This window comes from Pristis pectinata, chromosome 18 (genome assembly GCF_009764475.1).
Source record: "Pristis pectinata isolate sPriPec2 chromosome 18, sPriPec2.1.pri, whole genome shotgun sequence".
Taxonomy (NCBI): domain Eukaryota; kingdom Metazoa; phylum Chordata; class Chondrichthyes; order Rhinopristiformes; family Pristidae; genus Pristis; species Pristis pectinata.
This window is the reverse complement of record NC_067422.1, coordinates 5,346,974-5,370,736: the sequence shown is the minus strand read 5'-3', so window position 1 is coordinate 5,370,736 and position 23,763 is coordinate 5,346,974. Positions and strand designations below refer to the sequence as shown.

General features: G+C 39.4%; 1 protein-coding gene across 1 annotated transcript in view; it reads left to right on the top strand.

Annotated features, from left to right (window-relative positions):
- The window catches only part of psmd12 (proteasome 26S subunit, non-ATPase 12), a 30,716-nt gene that overhangs the window by 4,654 nt on the left and 2,299 nt on the right, over positions 1–23,763 (top strand). The window contains exons 2-8 of the mRNA XM_052033183.1: positions 3,777–3,836; positions 6,575–6,703; positions 7,221–7,328; positions 9,833–9,937; positions 14,164–14,313; positions 17,243–17,377; positions 21,951–22,063. Of these exons, the coding sequence (XP_051889143.1) occupies positions 3,777–3,836; positions 6,575–6,703; positions 7,221–7,328; positions 9,833–9,937; positions 14,164–14,313; positions 17,243–17,377; positions 21,951–22,063 (800 nt within the window). The remainder of the gene's footprint in view (positions 1–3,776; positions 3,837–6,574; positions 6,704–7,220; positions 7,329–9,832; positions 9,938–14,163; positions 14,314–17,242; positions 17,378–21,950; positions 22,064–23,763) is intronic.

The window sequence follows — 23,763 nt, the reverse complement described above, 5'->3', positions numbered from 1 at the left end:
TGACATGCTACCACCCCATTTTCATTGTGAACCTCTTGCTAGAGAAGATTAGACAGTATTAAAAATAAATAGCCCTCAGCACTTGTAGCATACCGCTGTTGGTGCAAGGCACAACCAGTTTTAACCTACATTCCTACCCACTTACTGCAATCAAGCTTATCCTAATTTCCAAAGTTTCCAGTCAAATAAGGTTTGAAATCTCCTGAGTCTTGGTTTGTAGCCTTAAAACCTGTTTTTAAAAACAGCCCCGTCTAAATAACTGAGTTGAGTTTTAATATAGGAATTGATCCTTGTTGTATTCCTTAGTTTACATAGTGTAAGGCTACTGTCCTTATAAAGTGACAGTTGTCCTTCCTATCATGTGCTGCAATCTACTAAAATTTTAAATCAACTTTTTTTTAAAAAAAAGTTAACTTATTTATGGACACTTGGCATAAAGCCAGTAAATCCAGTATTGAGGCACTTTGGCTGGTTTCTAAGTACTGAGGATCTTTGTATTCCATTCTAGCCATTTGCTCGTTCTTGAGTTTACTTACTTCACTGTTTGCACCTGTGCTTTCAGCCTCTAAGGACCTGGGTGGGGGAATTACCTCCGTAATATTTCTGCCTCTCCTCTTTTAATATGGTCCTTTAACACTGCCTCTCACCAGGTTTTGATTATCTGCCTTAATACCTCATGTGGTTTGGCTATCAGTATTTTTATTTGATAATCCCCATACAAAGGGTCATCACACAATTTTCAGTGTTAACTGCGCTATAGAAAAATAGTTGACTTGCTGCATTGCCAGAGTTCCCAATTAATCGTACTTTTTATGCAGGATTTCTTTTTTGAGAGAAGCCTTTTGTTGTATTTAATTAAAATACAGCATTCAAATCATCTGTTCATCTGAAATTAAATGGTGAGGAACAATGCACATTGAATGTTTGTAACTTAATTTAAATAGACGATTTCAAATTCCTGATCTCAGCTGAGTAATGAACATTGAAATCAATTGTAATTCAACCTGAGTCAGTCTAACCAGAAAAATCAAATTTCTTATTCAACAGCACTTTATTAGAAAAAGAAAATTAATTCACAGAACAATTTATTTTTGCATCCTTGTTTTTGTTTTGGGTTCTTATCAAATCAAAAACTGAGACAAAATATAATTAAGTTCACTGAATCTGAAAAAGCTATTGGGGAGGAGTGTAGTGTTTAAATTTTGGAGATAAAGATAATAGAACTTGATATATTTCAATTGACGTAGAACAGCAATTGCCAATGTATTGAAGCAAGACAGTGATATCATTGTCTAAATTATTTGATCCCCAGGGGTGCTGTCTGCTTTGTGACTCATTTTGACTTTGTTTAGGACTATTTTGGATACAGTTAGTCAGAATACTATCTTTCTACCCAATACATAAATATGTGCATCTTGACTGATGGAAAAGATTACTACTTCTATAGACGCGTTATCTTAAGGAAACTATATGCAGCAAGTGAATTAAATCAACATTTCACCATTATACTTTCATCTAACTGCAAAAGCTTTCGGGAGTTGGGAGACACAGAATATGTCAAACATCCCAATGTAAAAATAAATTGGTATTGATTTATTATTGTCACTTGTACGGAGGTACAGTGAAAAGCTTGTCTTACAAACCGATCGTACATGTCAATTCATTACATAGTGCAGTTACATTGAGTTAGTACAAAGTGCATTGATGTAGTATGGGTAAAAACAACAACAGTACAGAGTAAAGTGTCACAGCCACAGATTGCAGTGCAATAATGTGTGAGGTCACAACAAGGTAGATCATGAGGTCATAGTCCATCTCATTGTATAAGGGAACTGTTCAATAGTCTTATCACAGTGGGGTAGAAGCTATCCTTAAGTCTGGTGGTACATGCCTTCAGGCTCCTGTATCTTCTACCCGATGGAAGAGGAGAGAAGAGAGAATGTCCCGGGTGGTGGGGTCTTTGATTATGCTGGCTGCTTCACCGAGACAGTGAGAGGTAAAGACAGAGTCCAAGGAGGGGAGGCTGGTGTCCATAATGCGCTGGGCTGTGTCTACAACTCTCTGCAGTTTCTTGCGGTCTTGGGCAGAGCAGTTGCCGTACCAAGCCATGATATATCCAGATAGGATGCTTTATATGGTGCATCTGTAAAAGTTGGTAAGAGTCAAAGGGGACAAACCAAATTTCTTTAACCTCCTGAGGAAGTAGAGACGCTGGTGAGCTTTCTTGGCTGTGGCGTCTAGGTGATTTGACTGTGATCCTAGGTTTAAAAGCACTGAAGTTAAACCATTAAAGTGTACATTTTAATTACTTGTCTGGATAGGGAAGAGGAAACTCTTAATACCTATGTAACTTCCCTTGGTCCCCACCTTTCACCCACCAACCTCTGCATCCAACATGTCATCCATTGCCATTTGCTCTGATGCAGTTCCACTGCCAATCACAGCTTCCCCTCACCACCCACCTCCCCCCCCCCTCCCCAGAGGGGGTCTTCCATCCTAATTATAATAGATTAAATAATAATAGATTTTTAAATTATAATAGAACCTTGAGGCAAGGTTCACCTGCATCTCTTCCAACCAGGTCTGCTGCATTCGGTGCTCATGATGTGGCCTCTCCTACGTTGGTGTAACCAAGTATGGACTAGACAACCACTTTGCAGAGCACCTGTGCTCTATCCACAACAGCCATCTCGAGCTTTCAGTTGCATGTAATCTTAACTCTCCTTCCCGTTCCCACTCTGTCCTGTCTGTTTTCAGCTTTCTCCATTGCTATGGAGAAGCCAAACGCAAATTCTAAGAAGAACATCTTGTGTTCTGCTTTGGTAGCTTATAACCCAATGATATGAATTTTGAATTTTCTAACTTCAGGTTACCCACACCTCCAGTGCTCTCTGCCAATACACATTCACCTGCCACATAGTTTTCTTCCGCCCCCCCCCCCCCCCCCCCCATACCTGGTACATCTGCCCATCATCCCCTCACCATCTAGCTCCACCTATCACTTATCAGCCTCTTCCCCACCACCCTCCCCCATCTGGTTCCATCTGCCCATCATCCCCTCCCCATCTGGTACCACCTAGCAGCCTTCACCTCTCTACTATGTACTGCTTCATACCGGCAAGCTCTTCTGATCCCTTTCAGTCTTTAAACATCACCTTACACCTTTTGCCTCTATAGATGCTGCTTAACCCACTGAGTTTTGAGTGTTCTGTTTTTGCTTTGATCATGAAGCCTGAGTTCCACTAGCCAATGTAAACTGTCTAGCTCCATTGCACTCCAGCTATCCTATACTTGTCTGTGCATTTTTTCTGTGTTGTTGTCTGCTCCATTCTTGACTGCTATTTAGCCCTAGCCTGCACTTGGCTGATCTTTATATGTTTTACCATGCTCAGCCAAAGATTTTTTTTAAATGTCAAATGCAGAATTTAATTGAGTTAAATTATTTTATTATTTACTTCCTTTATTGGATCAACTGAAGAGTTGCAAACCACTACAGCTTATAAAGGGGCATAATCATCAAAATGCTTTATTCATTTGAATGGTAGTCGTACAGGGATTTAAAAAAACTACCAATGTACTTCTCTCATCTCCTGAATACCATTCAGGTAGAGAATTGCATGTGATTGTGGCAAGTAGGGAGAGATTGTTGTGTTGTGAAGTAAATATCTATGTCTACTTTGCAAAGAGAACTGCTTTTGGAATGGGGGAAGAGTGTGTTTTATTAGACTTTTGCTATAATTTGTATAATGTTTCTGTAATAATCTATTATAATTTAGGATGGAAGACTGCAGGAAGCTATTGATAATCTTCTATCATTGGAAAAGCAGACTCGAACAGTAAGTGCAAATTGTATCACTTTGTGTGAAATTAAAATCAACTTTACAAGACATTTGGGAAGGTAAATTAAATTCATCAAGCTGTGTTCATTCTAATAACATATTTCCCCAAATTTCTACCATCCCATCACGTAACCATGCTTAACTTGCATGTTTCAGTTGGAATCAAGCAGAAGTGTAGAATAAAACAAGTGGAATACATTTTGCATCTACTTAACCAGCAGCTTTTTGGAGGGGTCACAACAGGTGTCCACTAAAAGTATTATTGGACACCATCCAAGGGTCCTTCTTTGTAATCCTAGATTTCTTTGGAAAAATTTACAATATTTTTCTCCAGAAGTCTGACCCCTAAATGGCAGGCAAGGGAGAGCAGAATATTTTTCCTTACAGCTATTCAGACTGTCATTCTTGGCATTCTTTCATCTGAATCAGAAGACCATGGGGTCCAATCCCACTCCCAAGACTTGAAAACCATTCATATCATTAATTTCAATTCATTATGCACAATCATCACCTTGTGTTAGTTGCCAAGCGACTACAATATGACCTTTGGCGCTGACATGCGGCTGCATGATCAGCCAAGATCTGTCTTTGAGTTAAATGTAAGTGATCCCACAGCACCATTAGAGGAAGAAAAATAAAGTCCACAATTTGCATTTAACCTTCAGTCAACATCACTAAATCATATTATCTAGCACGATCTATCTCGCTTCAGTTTGTGAAACTTATGCAATTTGACTACTCCTTAAAAATTGAGCTTGATTACAGGAGTAATTATGCTTTGGAACATTAGGTTATAAATGCATCTCTTTCTTTTTTAATCACTAGAATCACTGAAAAATAAAGAGCAAAATTTAAATTTTTGCAACTTTAATTTTCTTAGTCAGGGAATCCAGATTTCCCTCTGCATCAACTATGTAGAAGTTGATTTTTAAATTAAAGTTTTTTTTATATATAGGTATCTATAGTTTGCACAAAAAGCAACATACTGAGTTTACAGGTTTTCTTGCCAATAGCACATTTTCCCAGTGTAGGGAGAAGCGATCAGGAGAGAATTGTTCGCATCCTTTTCTTTGCTATGCAGTTGCTTCAGAATGTTGTCGATTGAGTCATAGTTATACGGCACAGATCAGGCCCTCCGGTCCAATTCATCTGTGTCGACCAAGATGTTTATCCAAGCAAGTGTTTGGCCCATATTCCCTAAACCTTTTCTATCTATGTAGCTGTCCAAATGTCTTTAAAATATTATACTTGTACCCACCTCTACAGCTTCTTCTGGCAGCTGGTTCCATGTGCCCACTGCCATCTGTGTGGAAAAAGTTGGCCCTCACATCCCATTCAAATCTTTCCCCTCTGACCTCAAATCTATGTCCTCTAGTTTTAGACTCCACTACCTTGGGGAAGAAGAATTATCTGCACGCCTCCTGATTTTATATACCTCTATAAGGTATATAAAATCAGCCTCAGCCTCCTACACTCCAGGGGAAAAAAGACCCTGCCAATCCAGCCTCTCGTTATAACTCAAGCCCTCCAGTCCCAGTAACATCCTCGTGAATCTATTCTGCACCCTTTCCAGCTTAATGAAATCCTTTCTATAACTGGCCTACCAGAACTGCACACAATATTTCAAGTGTGATCTCACAAAAGACTTGCACATTTACAACATGATGTCCCAACTCGGTGCCCTAACTTGCTGAAGGCAAGTGAGCCAAATACTGCCTTTACCACTCTGTTTACCTGTGGTGCCACTTTCAGGGAACTATGTACCTGTACCCCAAGGTCTCTCTGTTCTACAGCACTCCAGGACCCTATCATTTACTGTGCAAGTCCTGCCCTGGTTTAACATGGCAAAATGCAACACCTCACAATTGTCCAGGTTAAATTCCATCTGCCATTCCTTGGCCCACTTCCCCGGTTCATCTAGATCCTGTTGTAATCTTAGATAACCCCTTTCACTGACCACTACACCACCAAGTTTGGTGTAATTCGCAAACTTACTACATGTTTAACAACATTGTCATCCAAACCGTTAATATAGATGACAAACAACAGTGGACCCAGCACCAATCCCTGTGGCACACCGCTGGTCACAGGCTTCCAAACTGAATAACAACCCTTCCCTAATACTCCTCTCTTTCCACCAAGCCAGTTTTGTATCCAATTGGCTAGCTAATGTTTAGAAAGATTGACATTATTCTCATAGAACCAGGGAATAATTTAAATATGTCCTCCCCACCACCTGTTTCTCTTTTGAAAAATAGTCATGTTTTATCAAAGCATAATTTCTCAGGATAAAGAAAAATGACAAAAAAAAACATGATTATTGTTTTACTCAAATGCTAAAATCAAAGGAATAGAGCAGATTACTGGACCAGAAGATAGAAAAGGAAAAGTTAATTGAATTTAAGAAAGAGTGAAGTACAATCAGCTTGAACATTATTACAGAATAATTTTGGGTAGGTGGGCTAGATGTATCAGTAATTCTTCCTTGAAACTGTTTACTCAGTTTTTCTGTAAAATATGTAGGATTTGCTTATTATTATATTGTTTGTGAGAAGTTCACATGCAGTTGTTTACCATTTCTTCCTTCCTTATTGTTAAAGTATCCCAAACCACCTGATGCATTTTCATTAGTTAATTTTGCATAATCGAAAAGTTTCCAGTATGTTCAGCTGACTTGTTTTCTCAATTATAATAAAATTGTTGTTGGGGCATAATTTTTCCATTATAAATTCTAGGCCTCTGATATGGCTTCCACATCAAGAATCCTTGTTGCAATAGTGAAAATGTGTTATGATGCAAAGGACTGGGATGCACTCAATGAAAATATCGTACTTTTGTCTAAAAGGAGAAGTCAGTTAAAGCAGGTAAGGTTTTCGGCTTGTGCAGAACAGGTGACTAAAATTGTTTTCTCTGTTTTTACTTCGAAGAAAAAATATCTGCCAGTTAATCTATTATCAGAAGAATGTTAAAGCTGAATAATTTAACATTCACATTTAATTGGCATACAAAATTTATGAACCTTTTTTATTTAATAAAAATGAACATCAATAAAATCAGTGGTACCTTTTTAGTAAAAGTAAAAATAAAAATCTTGTCTTAGCTAATGTTTTCCTAGATTTCCAAATGACTGAAAATATTACAGCATCCAATAGGCTTGATGCTGGTGATCGTTGAAATGGTTAAAGAATATTTTGCTTGTTTGCAACAATGAACTCAGATGATAGAATTCAAACTCATGTTATGAATTCAATTTATAGATTCTGTTCATTCTCCCTGTGATGTGAAGTGCACTTGTATGTTGGGAGAAAATCAATAGGTCACCAATTTACATTGTAGTCATTGTTGCTAAAAGCATCACTGTTTACTTCGTTTATTATGTAGGCAGTTACAAAAATGGTCCAGGAGTGCTACACATATGTCAGTCAGATTACTGACCTGCCAATCAAATTGAGACTGATCGACACTTTGCGCACTGTCACAGCTGGAAAGGTTAGTATGTTTCACCTACTTCCAAAAGCACGCTTCCTTGTAAGATCTACCTCTGAGGATGAAAGGATTTTATTTTTTTTCTATCCGGTCTTGGAGATGGCATACAATTTAGGGTCTTAAAAACCTCTCATTAGGTAGTTGGTGGATTGGCTTTAATTTTACATAATTGCCTAGATTTGGGGCACATTCCTTGGATTGGAAAATAGCAAATGTAACTCTTTTATTCAAAAAGGGAGGGAGACAGAAAACAGGGAACCACAAGTCTGTTTATTTAATCTGTTGAGGGGAAAATGAAAGAAATTGTCATTAAGATGCAAAAGCAGAGCAATTGGAAAAATTCAAGGAAATCAAGCAAAGACAGCGTGGTTTTGTGAAATCATGTTTGAGGAATTTATGTTCTTTGAAAAATTAGCATGTGCTGTAGGTAACAGAACCAGTTGATATACTAAGAGTTCTGGAAGGCATTTGATTAACTATCACGTCAAAGGTTATTGTAGGGAAAAAAGGTTAACTGTAGGAGGCAACGGGTTGGAATGGATAGATGATTGGCTGGCTAACTAGAAATGGACATAGCAAAAGTTTTTTAGTGACACATTGCCATGCATTCACTTGTCTTCCTTGTAATACTTAAGTGCTAATGTGTTTAATGGTCATATGCAAAAATAGCACAAATATATTTCTATTAATACATACAAACATCCAGTAGGTCTTTTTCTGCTTGGCAAGGTGTAATGAGTGATGTGCCTTGGAGGTTATTGCTGGGGACTCAACATTTTTACAATTGATATAAATGACTTGCATGAAACCAATGAAAGTATGTTGCTGAATTTGCTGATGACCCAAAGATAGGTTTTAAAAAAATAAGTTGTGAAGAGAACATAAGGAAGCTATAAAGGGATATAAATAAGTTATGTGAATGGGTCACGATCTGGGATATAGTGCAAGACGTGAAGTTGTCCATTTTGGCAGGCAAAATAAAAACAAAACTAGCATATTTTTCAGATGATGAGAGATTGTAGAGCTCTGTGGTGCAGAGGGATCTGGGCATCCCAGTGCATCATTACTAATATGTAGGTACAGCAAGTAAATAGGAAAGCAAACAGAATGTTATTGTTTATTGCGAGTGGAACTGAATACAAAAGTAAGGAGCTTATGTTTCAATTATATAGGTCATGGGTGAAACCACATCTGGAGTACTGTTTATTGTATTGGTCTCTATATTTAAGGAAGGAATAAGTGCATTGGAAGTAGTTCAGAGCAGGTTTGCTAAACCAATACAGTAAAACAACAAAAATCTACTATACGATGATTTGGAAATCCCAACAGATTGGCTTCTGGCTGACCAGGTAATGTTTGCTGCACTCTCCTCCCGCTCACTGGGGCCCCAGTTCCCATGCTGCCTTTTTAACTGAACTGGTTCACTGGAAAACTTATCATCAAACTGTGTGACATTCTTTTTAAAAAAAACGGTCAATCTCAGATGTGTTGAGGTAATTGAAATAACTTCCAATAGTCTGGAAAATCTGCTAGGCTAGTCTGGCACCCGCCACAGTCCCTAGTCTGCCAGATTCTGCTATACCTCAGAATGGGCAAGTTGTCTTTATGAGATGAGGTTGGTCAAGCTAGGTTTGTATTCACTGAAGTTTAGAAAAATGAAAGGAGACTTGATTAAAACATATATGATCCCGAGGGATCTTGACTATGTGGACATTTTCTCTTGTGGAAGAATCTAGTACTGGGGAAGGGATTGCCTCTTTAAGACAAAAACATTTCTGAGGGCTGTAAGACTTTTGAAGTTAATCACATTATATTTTTGTTGTTATAAATCTGCAGGAATATACAAGAAGGCTTCAGTTAGCTGTGGAATCATAACAAGCCAAACTTCACCAATGGCTATGGGTTGAGGAATTATGTCAATGCAATTGCACCTTTCATGTTTATTCCAAAATGTTTTATGACCATTACTTCACACTTTTCGGTGCCGTTATGCTAACAGTGTTGCAAAAAATTGCAAATTAATCCATGACCAAGTAATTTGCATTCGATAGTGCATTGGCTGTCTTGATAAGTACCTTGGAACATTTGTGCTTTTATTTTAATATTTCCTTTGTAAGGTAGCAGCTCCAAAAGGACAGCATTGCTTCACTAATATAACAAAACATCCCTATTGTTTGACCAACGGACAGCACAGATCAAAAACTGATTGTTGTTCTTCCCTAGTTTATGTGGCCTCAAAGCCCTGTCATAAAATGAGCCTTCAGAGAAAAAATGATTGAATTTGCTTTTATAAATCTAGAATGTAATCAACTGAAGCAATCCTCCTACTGTCCTGATTAGCTGATATAACATTTCAATCATATCCACAATAGCTTTAAGTAAAGTAAATTGATCACCACCTTGCTTCATTTCTGTATATTTTGTAAAAGGAATTTAAATAATCAAGCATAAAGAACTGTGAATCAAAACCTCCATAGTGATATATTATTATTGATTGTTTCTTTCAGATTTATGTGGAAATTGAGCGTGCTCGGTTAACCAAACACTTAGCCATGATAAAGGAGGAAGCTGGAGAGCTGAAAGAAGCTGCTGCCATTTTGCAGGAACTTCAGGTAAATGTCAATGATATCTAGGCATGTAAAACATGCACGCTTTCATGATGAACAAGGTTTTCTCAGAATAATGGTGATCTTTTGTTAGTTCTTATCAAGCAAAATAGATCATATAAATCTGTATTGGATGCTGCCCTAAGATAGAAACCATGAAAGTCTTGAATAAACCTTTTTTGCTCGATGTTACAATTTCAAGATGTTTGGGTTTAGTTTTACAATTGAAAGATCATGAGCAAAGTGGAGATAAGATGTTATTTTCTTCTTACCTCAACAACAAAATTATCTTAATATTAAGATGTACAGCAATCAACTTCAGAAAGTGAGCTTTCAATTTTGCCAACCAGGTTCAGAAATTACAACAACAACATTTTACATTTTTTAAATAGTATCCTTAAAGAGTAGGGTAAACATCCTGAGGCTCTTCACAGGAGTGTTATCAAACAAAAGATTGACTCTAAAACGCAGAAGAGATATTAAAGAATATATTGGTTACAGAGGTGAGGTTGCCTTTAAGGGGGAAAACAAAATAAAAGCAGAAAGGTTCAGGGTTGGAATTATGAGCTCAGGGCCATGGTGGATAAAGGCAAGGGTGTTTAGATATGATCATGTTGAAGAGACCAAATTAAAATGCAGGTATCTCAGAGTTAAAGGCCTGGAGTAGATTATAGAACATTAGGAATATAGGACTGTATCCTTCCATGCCTTAGCAGTGACAAACAATCCACTGGAGGAACTCTGGTTGAGCAGCAACTGTGAGGAGAAAGGACGTCAACGTTTCAGGTGGAGACCCTGCATCAGGGCTGGAGACTCTTGTGTCTCCTTCTGTGCCTTGCCTATTTAATATCTGAATAAGTGCCTCTTAAACAGTGATTTGTATCTGATTCAACCACCACCTCTGGCAGCTAAGTACAGACGTTCTCCAAATGCTCCTAATTCTTATGCTTGATTAACTTTTTAGGGTCTTTCTAACCAGCTTGGAAGATTCAGGTATTCACAACAACTACATAATGCAGTATCATCAGCCGATATGGTGGTGGTGCAGCAGTTAAAGTACTGGTCTAGTGGCTCTGACTTTTGTCTTTAAACTCACAATCCAGAGGCCAAAGTTCAAATCTCACAACAGCAGGAATGGAATCTAAATTTATTTAGTAATCTGGAATTGGGAGAAAAATATAATCATTCATAGAACATAGAACAGTACAGCACAATACAGGCCCTTCAGACCACAATGTTGTGCCGACCTTTAAACCTCACCTAAGACTATCTAACCCCTTCCTCCCACATATCCCTCCATTTTAAATTCCTCCATATGCTTATCTAGTAATCTCTTGAATTTGGCCAATGTACCTGCCTCCAGCACCACCTCGGGCAGCGCATTCCATGCCTCAACCACTCTCTGGGTAAAAAACCTTCCTCTGATATCTCCCTTGAACTTCCCACCCGTTACCTTAAAGCCATGCGCTCTTGTATTGAGCATTGAGGCCCTGGGAAAGAAGCACTGGCTGTCTACTCTATCTATTCCTCCCAATATTTCGTACACCTCTATCATGTCTTGTCTCATTCTCCTCTCCAAAGAGTAAAGCCCTAAGTCTCTCCTCATAATCCATACTCTCTAAACCAGGCAGCATCCTGGTAAATTGCCTCTGCACCCTTTCCAACGCTTTCACATCCTTCCTATAATGAGGCGACCAGAACTGGACACAGTACTCTTAAGTGTGGTCTAACCAGAGTTTTGCAGAGCTGCATCGTTACCTCATGGCTCTTAAACTCGATCCCTCGACTTATAAAAGATAACGCCCCATAAGCTTACTTAACTATCCACCTGTGAGGCAACTTTCAGGGATCTGTGGATATGGACCCCCAGATCCCTCTGCTCCTCCACACTACCCAGAATCCTGCCATTAACTTTGTACTCCGCCTTGGAGTTTGTCCTTCCAAAGTGTACCACCTCACACTTCTCCGGATTGAACTCCATCTGCCACTTCTCAGTCCAGCTCTGCATCTTATCAATGTCCCTCTGCAATATTCAACAATCCTCTACACTATCCACAACACCACCAACCTTTATGTCGTCTGCAAACTTGCCAGCCCACCCTTGTACCCCCTCATCCAAGTCATTAATAAAAATCACGAAAAGTAGAGGTCCCAGAACCGATCCTTGTGGGACACAGCTAGTCACAGCCCTCCACTCTGAATGCACTCCCTCCACCACAACCCTCTGCTTTCTACAGGCAAGCCAATTCTGAATCCATATGGCCAAGCTTCCCTGGATTCCATGCCCTCTGACCTTCTGAAGAAGCCTACCATGTGGAACCTTGTCAAATGCCTGACTAAAATCCATGTAGACCACACCTACTGCACTACCCTCATCAATCTGTCTGGTCACCTCCTCAAAGAACCCTATCAGGCTTGTGAGACATGATCTGCCCTTCACAAAGCCATGTTGGCTATCCCTGATCAGACCATGGTTCTCTAAATGCCCATAGATCCTTTCTCTAAGAATCCTTTCCAACAGCTTGCCCACCACAGACATAAGGCTCACTGGTCTATAATTCCCTGGACTATCCCTACTACCTTTTTTGAACAAGGGGACAACATTTGCCACCCTCCAATCCTCTGGTACCATTCCCGTGGACAACGAGGACTCAAAGATCCTAGCCAAAAGCTCAGCAATCTCCTCCCTCGCCTTGCGGAGCAGCCTGGGGAATATTCCATCAGGCCCCGGGGACTTATCTGTCCTAATATTTTCTAACAGCTCCAACACATCCTCTCTCTTGATATCTACATGCTCCAGAACATTATCCTTACCAACACTGTCCTCAGCATCATCAAGGCCCCTCTCCTTGGTGTATACTGAAGAGAAGTATTCATTGAGGACCCACTTCCACAGCTTCCAGGCACATCTTCCCACCTTTATCGCTAGTCAGTCCTACCTTTACTCCCGTCATCCTTCTGCTCTTCATATAAGTGAAAAATGCCTCGGGGTTTTCCTTAACCCTACTCGCCAAGGCCTTTTCATGTCCCCTTCTTGGTCTCCTTGGCCCCTTCTTAAGTTCCTTCCTTGCTACCCTTTATAACTCAAGAGACCTGATCCTTGCTGCCTAAACCTTATGTATGCTGCCGCCTTCCTCCTAACTAGATGTTCCACCTCTCTTGTCACCCATGGTTCCTTCACCCTGCCATTCTTTCTCTTCCTCACCAGGACAAATTTATCCCTAACATCCTGCAAAAGATCCCTGAACAACGACCACATCTCCATAGTACATTTCCCTTCAAAAATGTCATCTCAATTCACACTCACAAGTTCTAGCCTTATAGCCTCATAAATTGCCCTTCCCCAATTAAATATTTTCCTGTCCTCTGCTCCTATCCTTGTCCATGACAGTGCTAGAAGTTAGGGAGCAGTGGTCACTGTCCCCCAAATGCTCACCCACTGAGAGATCTGTCACCTGACCTGGTTCATTACCTAATACTAGATCAAATATGGCATTCCCTCGAGTCAGCCTGTCAACATACTGTAAAAGGAATCCGTCCTGGACATACTTAACAAACTCTGCCCCGTCTAAACCTTTGGTACTAAGCAGGTGCCAATCAATATTTGGGAAGTTGAAGTCTCCCATGATAACAACCGTTATTTTTGCACCTTTCCCAAATCTGCCTCCCGATCTGCTTCTCAGTATCCTTTCTGCTACCAGGGAGCCTATAGAATACTCCCAGTAGAGTAACTGCCCCTTTCTTGTTCCTAACTTCCACTAATGCTGACTCTAGAGAGGATCCTTCTTCATTGTCCACCCTTTCTGCAGCTGTAATAGTATCCCTGACCAGTAACACCACCCCTCCTCCTCTTCTCCCCCCCTCCCTATCCCTTTTAAAACACTGAAATCCGGGAATATTCCATATCCATTCCTGCCCTGGTGACAGCCAAGTCTCTGCAAGAGCCGCAATATCATAGTTCATTCTTAGTGATGACTGGAAAACTATTGGATTGCTTGGTTCACTAATGTCTGTGTTCAATCTGGCCTCCTTGTGATTCCAGACTCATTCTTGTGTGCTCTTGAAATGAGCAGGAAATAGCGACCTTGTCAGCAATGTCCAGATCTCAGTAAATGGAAAAATGCTAAAGCCATGAACTTTACCTCAAATGGATGGTTTTGAAGAATAATTCAGCTACCACAACATTTTATTAGACTCCGTAATTTTAAATTGCTGTTTTCTTAAACCATCAGGTTGAAACGTATGGGTCAATGGAGAAGAAAGAGAAGGTTGAGTTTATCTTGGAACAAATGAGACTCTGCCTGGCTATAAAGGATTACATTCGAACCCAGATCATCAGCAAAAAAATAAACACAAAGTTCTTCCAGGGAGAAAATACTGAGGTAGTTTCAAATTCTTTTTATGTAGTGTCAATGCAAGAACCTACTAGGAAAGATTGATTAACATCCTTGTGAATCAAGCTTGGTGACTATACTGCTGTCAGTGACAGATTGATTTTAGGTATATAATTTATTTGTAGCTATTTTCCATTGCTTTTATTGGCAAAATTGCTGTGGTTTCTCTTTCCTCCACATTCTAAACAGACTCTTTTCTGAGTAAATGACTTTGTTTGCCACATGAACATCCATTTGCTGAGTCGTATGCCCCTTCCACTACCTGTTCACTAGTTGATGCTATGTTGCCAATAAATACTGTTTCTTTGAAAGTATTAATAAAGATTTATAGGCAAGCACTTGTCAGTGATAAAAGCAGTCAGGACTGATTTGAGTATTTTGTTTTGCAAATCAATTTGGTTATTGCAGTCGTGGACTTTGTTCCAGATTATTTGCTAGTCCATAAACTGTCGCGTAAAAGAGTACTGCATAAAGGAGGACTGGTGAGGTTGAGGTTAATATATTACCAGAGGTAGATGATTGGTTAACACTATGCGGATAAGCGGGTAATTTTCAGTTTGACAAGTTTCAGCTTGTGGTAGGCTTCAGGGTTAAGTGCTAGTTAACCATCTATTTTGATTACATAGTTGAAGGGACTGTGTATAATCTATACAAATTTGGTCACGGTATAAAGATAGGGGAGTTTTGAGGATGTTGCATAGTCTGGAAAGGAATATAGATCATTTACGTGAATGAGCAGAGGGAGTGTAACATAAAAATGTGTGGGGTTATTGCCTTTGGTAGGAAAAAATATAAAAGCAGAATATTGTTTAAATGGTGTGAGACTATGGAATATTATTATTCAGGTAGATATGGCTTGTACAAAATTAGTATGCAGGTACAACAAGTAATTAGTCAGACAAGTGGAATGTTGCCCTTAATTGCAAAGGCAATGGAGCACAAGAGTAAGGGTTTTACTGTGTGCAGGGCTTCAGTGAGATCACAACTCGTCAGTTTGGTTTCCATACATAAGGAAGGATATTTATGATTTAGAAGTAGTGCAGCAGAGATTCACTGGATTGATTCCTGGGAACTCCTCACCAGGTAAAGGAGGATATTAGTATTGGTTTATTATTGGATACAATTAGACAGAATACCATCTTTTTACCCAATACATGAATACGTGTATCTTGACTGATGGAAAAGGTTACTACTTCTATAGACGCCTGTATCTTAAGGAAACTATATGCAGCCAGTGAATTAAACCAACATTTCACCATTGTACTTTCATCTAACTGCAAAAGCTTTCGGGAGTTGGGAGACACAGAATATGTCAAACATCCCAATGTAAAAATAAATTGGTATTGGTTTATTATTGTCTCTTGTACGGAGGTACAGTGAAAAGCTTGTCTCACAAACCGATCGTACAGGTCAATTCATTACACAGTGCGGTTACATTGAGTTAGTACAAAGTGCATTGATGTAGTACAGGTTAAAACAATAACAGTACAGAGTAAAGTGTCACAGCTACAGAGTGCAGTGCAATAATGTGCGAGGTCACAATAAGGTAGATCGTGAGGTCATAGTCCATCTCATTGTATAAGGGAACTCTTCAATAGTCTTATCACAGTGGGGTGGAAGCTGTCCTTAAGTCTGGTGGTACGTGCCCTCAGGCACCTGTATCTTCTACCCAATGGAAGAGGAGGGAAGGGAGAATGTCCCGGGTGGGTGGGGTCTTTGATTATGCTGGCTGCTATACCAAGACAACGAGAGGTAAAGACAGAGTCCAAGGAGGGGAGGCTGGTATCCGTGATGCGCTGGGCTGTGTCCACAACTCTCTGCAGCTTCTTGCGGTCCTGGGCAGAGCAGTTGCCGTACCAAGCCGTGATACATCCAGATAGGATGCTTTCTATGGTGCATCGGTAAATGTTGGTGAGAGTCAAAGGGGACAAACCAAATTTCTTTAGCCTCCTGAGGAAGTAGAGGCACTGGTGAGCTTTCTTGGCTGTGGCATCTACGTGACTTGACCAGGACACGCTGTTGGTGATGTTCACTCCCAGGAACTTGAAGCTCTCAACCCTCTCGACCTCAGCACCATTGATGTAGACAGGTGCATGTACACCACCCCCTTTTCTGAAGTCAATGACCAGCTCTTTTGTTGGTATTGAGGGAAAAGTTGTTGTCATGACACCATTCCACTAAGCTCTCTATCTCTTTGCTCATTGCTGTTTGAGATACAGCCTACAATGGTGGTATCATCTGCAAACTTGTGGATGGAGTTAGAGCAGAATCTGGCTACACAGTCATGAGCGTGTAGAGAGCTGAGGACGCAGCCTTGTGGGGCACCAGTGTTGAGAATAATCATGCCGGAGGTATTGCTGCCTATCCTCGCTGATTGCGGTCTGTTTGTTATAAAGGATATAAAAGAAGGTTATAGGGATCCAACCAAAGAGTGGAGGCCAAAAGAATGGCTGAGCGGGCTGAAGGGATAGTCTGCTCCTGTTTCTTATGTTCCAACTGTGGAATTGTTTGGTGTGAATTATCTCTCAGAATTTTGCCATATTTTACTGTTCAGGTGGAGATTAGATGCTGCCCAATAGTGAGGATTGAGAAATTGGAACACAAATTACTACCTACTCATGATATCTTGGTGGTTAAATAAAAACAAACTGTTGAAAATATTTTGCGGATCAGGTAGCAATTGTGGAGAGAAATTGTGAATGTTTCAGGTCAATAATCATTCGTCAAAAACTAATATTTGGTGTTGATGACCTTTTTGGTTGTACATTTTCTCATGTTAAAATACTTGCATGTGTTTTCATGTTGGACTTGGTCTCCATCTGACTAATGCATAAAGCAATTATTAGTACATAATGCACAGGACCATTTTTAACTGAATTGGTTGCAATAATTTTGATCCAGTTGCCATCTTTTACAGGACTTGAAGTTAAAATACTACAACCTAATGATTCAAGTTGACCAGCATGAAGGATCCTATTTGTCCATATGCAAACACTATCGTGCCATCTATGATACACCTTGTATTGAAGCTGATAGCACAAAATGGCAACAGGTAAAGGGCTAGTTTTGATGATGAAGAAAGACCAAAATTGAGTTGATAGTATTGAACGTTGCAGTCTTTCTATTAATTCTTGCAGTTTCCTTACTTTGGTTAAGTTATGAGTTATAACTATTCAAGACAAAATATGACTTGTTCAGAAGGCCACTTAAAATTTTGAAATGCAAAGTGTTAAATCTTTTACTGTCAATTAAGAAATTCTGATGTGCGACGGAACTGTATCACGAGTAATCTCGCAGATTGATAGTTGGTTTGAACCCAGTCGTGCAGCTAACAGAGATGCTGTGTCACAGCTCCAGGGACGTGAGTTCAACCCTGACCTCCAGTGCTGACTGTTTGGATTCCTGTTGGGTCTTCCCATATCCCAACAGCGGGTTGGTAGGTTAATTGCTACTGTAAATTGCCCCTAGTTTGTAAGTGAGTGCTGGAATCTGGGGGGAGTTGATGGAAATGTGGGGAGAATTAGTGTAAATGGGTGCTTGACGGCCAGCATGAATTCAGTGGACTGAAGGGCCTGTTTCCATGCTGTCTGACTCTCGGCAGCATGGTGGTGCAGCTAATAGAACTGCTGCCTCAGTGTCTGTGATCCAAGTTCAATCCTGACCTCCGGTACTAACTGCGTGGAGTTTGCATGCCTTTCCTGTGACAGCATGCGTTTCCTCCAGGTGCTCCAGTTTCCTCCAACATTTGAATGTGGGTAGGTAGGTTAATTGACTACTCTAAATTGTCCCCTAACATATAAGTGAGTGGTAGAATCTGCTGGGGGAAATAGGTGGGAGTGTAGGAAGAATAGGTTACAGGGAAACGTTAGTAGGGGAATGGGACTGCTTTATGAGCTGGCAAAGATGCAATGGGCCAAATGGCGTTCTATGTCGAAAATTATATTTGTACTTTTCTCAGTTTTACCTAAATCAGGAAGAGATGTTTATGCAGCCAGAGACTTCTGGCACATTGCTACAAGTTATTAGCAGTACCCAGGTTAGAAAGTCATCACATTTCTCTTTGAGCGTATTGACAGTGCCAAATTGTGAAAGTGTCCTGCACTGTCCAAGTATACCAAAAGTCAATCTGTTCTGAGACCTTGTTGGCCAGATACTGTATTCAAAAGTTCATACAACAACAAGATTATCCAATAACACAGCTAGACCTGAGGTGGAACTATGAGCAAACAGTATACAATTTCTCAAATACAGTTTAAAAATGAGTAATTATGTAACAGTTCTTTAAATATTTCTTTACAACTTTTTTTCTTTCTATCCACAATTTTAAAAAAATAAACATTTTAAGCCAAATCTTGACTCTACATGCAAAAGCTGGCAGGATTTATTGATGTCTAGTTGCTGAGTTAGAAGTTTCCTGAGTGTATTCTTGGCTTTATAGATTGGTATCAAATAGCTAATTGTTATCATTGAAACACAGCTCCTGACTTAAAAATGGTATAAAAGTAAAATATTAATTATGTAAAGTGACAAAAATTACGATATCTAAAAGGAATGCAAGAACAGAATCAAAGTCAGAGTTATTATCACTGACAGATGACATGAAATTTGTTGTTTTGTGGCAGCAGTACAGTGCAAAGACAAAATACCATAAATTACAAATATATATAAATAGTGCAAAGAAAAGAAAGGAATAATGATGTAGTATTCATGGATTCATAGGTCTGATAGCCCTGGATACATATCCGTATTAACCATTGAAGATGGAAGTGCAGGTTGACAAAACGGCTTTAAAAAAAACATGTGGGACCTTGGGTTTCATAAACAGAGGCAGAGAGTATAAAAGTAAGGAGATTACATCGAATATTTATGAAATGCTGGGTAGGTCACAACTGCAGTATTGTCACTGGACTTCAGGAGAGATTTGAAGCCTCTCAAGAAGGTACTAGTATCAAGAAGGTACAAGGAGCCTCTCAAGAAAGTGTGAAGTGATACACTTCGGGAGATTGAATTCGAAGGCAGAATACAGGGTTAATGGCAGGACTCTTGAGCAGTGTGGAGGAACAGGGGGATCTTGGGGTCCACGTCCATAGATCCCTCAAGGTTGCCACACAGGTCGATAGGGTTGTTAAGAAGGCGTATGGAGTGATGGCTTTCATTAGTTGGGGTATTGAGTTCAAGAGCCACGAGGTGATGTTTCAGCTCTGTAGAACTCTGGTCAGACCACACTTGGAGTATTGTGTTCAGTTCTGGTCGCGTCATTATAGAAAGGATGTGGAAGCTTTAGAGAGGGTGCAGAGGAGATGTACCAGGATGTTGCCTGGATTGGAGAGCATGTCTTATGAGGATAGGTTGAGTGAGCTAGGGCTTTTCTCTTTGGAGCAAAGGAGGATGAGAGGTGACTTGATAGAGGTGTACAAGATGATAAGAGGCATAGATCAAGTGGACAGTCAGAGACTTTTTTTTCCCAGGGCGACAATGGCTAACATGAGGAGACATAATTTTGAGGTAATTGGAGCAAGGTATATGCAGGATGTCAGGGTTAAGTTTTTTTACAAGAGAGTGGCAGCTGCATGGAACACACTGCCGGCAGAGGTTGTGGGGCCATATACATCGGGGACGTTTAAGAGACTCTTAGATAGACACATGAATGACAGAAAAATAGGGGGCTATGTGGGAGGGAAGAGTTAGATAGATCTTAGAGCAGGATAAAATGTTGGCACAACATTGTGGGCCAAGGTGCCTGTACTGTGCTGTAGTGTTCTATGTTCTACAGTTTTAGAGATGAGAAATTCCACCAACTTGGGGTCCACGTTTAACAAGATTAAACCAGAGAAAGTTGAGAGAAGATTTTGCAGAGGGTATTGGTTTATTATTGTCACTTGTACCGAGATACAGTGGAAAAACTTGTCTTGCATACTGATCATACAGGTCAATTCATTACACAGTGCAATTACATTGAGTTAGTACAGAGTGCATTGATGTAGTACAGGTAAAAAGAATAACAGTACAAAGTAAAGTGTCACAGCTACAGAGAAGTGCAGTGCAATAAGGTGCAAGGTCGCAACAAGGTAGCTCGTGAGGTCATAGTCCATCTCATTGTATAAGGGAACCGTTCAATAGTCTTATCACAGTGGGGTAGAAGCTGTCCTTAAGTCTGGTGGTACGTGCCCTCAGGCTCCTGTATCTTCTACCTGATGGAAGAAAAGAGAGAATGACCTGGGCGGGTGGGGTCTTCAATTATGCTGGCTGCTTCACCAAGACAGCAAGAGGTAAAGACAGAGTCCAAGGAGGGGAGGCTGGTGTCTGTGATGCGCTGGGATACAAAATCTTGCCAGTTTAGATAGGATTAATGGAGAGAATCTGTTTCCATTAGCATCGGGGTGATAAAAGAACCAGGGCTGACTACTCTTTATGCATCAAGTAGTCAAGATCTTGAATACACTGTACCTATGGTGCATGAAGTTCACTTGTGCCTTTTAGAAGGGAAGTGAATAATTTTTTTGTTTAAAAAGGAATTGCAGGATTATTGGGAAAAGGCTAAGGAATGGGATGGACAACAATCCAGATTTGATGGTCTAAGAGACCTCCTGTGCCATAACATTGTTATGATTCTATTTCCTTGCAGCTAGTGAAGAATGAACTGTGATTCTTGCCAACAATTTAATAGTTTCAATATGTAGTTGATCACACTCAAACTATCTAGGGACAGCTGTAATCCAAAAGATGCATCTCATCAGCCAGCAAGTAAAGCAATGACGCTACTCTTAAAGATCTAAAAAAAATTATGCAACATTATGATTACTGTTTTCTCAGCAGTGTCTCCCATAAAAGAAAAAGTATGCTTGCATTTGCTTCTTGACACACATGCATTGATGTTTAGTTCTAATGGAGAGAGAAAGACAAAATTTGCTTTTAATCATGCTTACCCCAGCAGATGCAAAAAGGTACAAAGACTTGGGAGAAAGAGGGTGTGCAGAGAGATGGAAAAAGACACAGATTTCTTGTGACCCATAACATTTGGAAAGATTCATTATAATTGTATTGCTGAATGAAGTAAACATTACCCAGACTGTTCCAACCTGCTACTGTCAACTAGATTAAACCAAGGAATTTCCCAATCAATTGGGAAATCAAAGCGTTTGGCTTTCATAAAATCTAATGTATTTATTAGAGTTGACTGTTGTAGAGTTACTCTAGATCTTTAATAAAAATATTGCTTTTTTTTAGAATAAATTAATTTCCTGTCTCATTGAAATAATGTGGTGCTTTTCTTTAGGGATCTGACCAAGGAGTTGCATAAATTTCCAGGCTATTAAAAGACATTAGTGAGGGAATGTAAAGTAGAAAATAATACATTACTGTAAAAGAGAACAGCTGCTTATTCCTCATGTTCTTTGAATCAATCTACTCCATGTACAAAGCAGTTTTATATGTCAACTGTTATACAATAAATATGGATGCTTTTTAATTGATTTGAACATTCAGTATTTCACAATTGCTGTAATTACTCGGTAGACCAGAAGGACACCACTCCCAGGTTTGATCATTGTTTAAAAGGTGTGCACCTTGTGGGGATTTCTTTTAAATTCCCTAATTTTATTGACCTTTTTATATTTAACTTCAAGGCTCTGAAGAGTGTTGTTCTCTACGTCATCCTGGCTCCCTATGACAATGAACAATCTGATCTTGTCCATAGAATCAGCCTTGACAAAAAGCTTGAAGAGATTCCAAAGTACAGGTAGGGTAAAGTAGAAAACTGAAAAAAAATCCTTAATTTTTTTTTGTTGCCATTTTGATTTTATTTGCTTGTTTATGTAGTGGAAAGTTTTAAAAAAAAATGAACAAGCAGCTCTATGAAGGAAAGAACTTGAATCTTTTACACCCTCAGATGTAGCAAAATCTTCAGAATCAATGGATTGCTTTGAAATGCTGCCACTGTCGAGGATACAGCCAATTTGTGAACAACTTGGTCCCACACAGAGCAACTGGATGTGTGACCAGCTAACTTTTTTAAGTGACTTTTTATATTGAGTAAATTCTGAGAAGAAATTTTGTTTTTTGGATAATTTCATGGGATTTTCCACGTCCATCGAAACAGACATTTGAGATCTTTGCTTTAATAAATCTTCTGAAAATGGCATCTCTAATAATGCAGCAATCCCTCATTACCACATTGATGCACTCATATTGAATACACAATCTTCTGAGTCAAAGTCCAATTGACTTTGTTCTCTGTTGAGTGAGTTAGCTTTAACTAAGTTAGTTGTTTCATCCAGGATGGTGGCTGCACCAGCAATTGGTTTCGACAATTAAAGAAGTGAAAATCAGCTATGATTTCAACTTCTGCTTTGTTATCCAATAGCCTTTGCTTTAGGTGCATATTAGAATGCAGCTTGGATATGCAGTTGAACAGCATGCCACTGTTCAATGCCAAGACTTGCACATGAATAATGACCAGTCCAGCAGGTCTGCAGCAAAATTTTTTCTCTCATGGAATTGTATGCCAGTAAGGAATGAACAATCCCAAAGCAGTTGAGGAGAACATTGGTGAGGAATGTTATTATGAAAAGAAACCTCAGTACATTATTTTTTTAAATAACTTACTACTAATAAAGTGAAGCATGGCCCAACTTTGTATTTGCTTGTTTTATCTTTCTGGGAAAACAAAAATTTGTTTCAATTTATATTGAATGTAACTGGAAGGTGTCCCCTTACTGCCATACCAGAAAATATTGGGCAGTCTTTCATCTTGATAATTGCATATTGAGAGATAACAGTATTGGAGTCATATTGTGCATTATGAAGAATTCATGCATAGGTTACTGGCTGTGACAATACGCTGATAAGATCTTGCACCTCTGATTTTCGTTGTCTGATAGCTGTCTCTCTGGCTTAATGCACTTGGTAAATAGCAGCTTCTGGAATGTAGTCATTGTTTGGTTTGGAATCAGAAGGCTAGTGGAATAGGGAGAAATTATGTAGAAACTTATGGAAGGAATGCTGAAAAGAGTTAGTTTCAAAATAACTCTTAGCCAGTTTTAGTGCTAGTAAATGAAGTAAAAATATGGTTATATTGCTCTATGTAGAAGAATATTTTAACATGGGTTTCATTGGGGCCAAATTTACTTTGTGACAGCAGTCAAGAGGTTTTGCTTAGAGATGTGAGCCCCAAGTAATGTTTTGTGGGCTGATGCAAAACGATTGTTTGCCATGTATAAAGATGATATCAACTAATATAAGCTATCTTTTTGTTGTAAATGCTAAATGTGGAAATAGTTCATTTATTCTATTCTTATTTGTGCTTTAAGTAGCTTCTAGATTATACCAGCTTTCAGGCCAGGATACACGTACCAATTGCCAGCAAATGGCAAATGTTAGTATGCATCCAGTTCAAATCCAATGCATTAATTTTTAATATTGCAAGTTGTAGTGGATAAA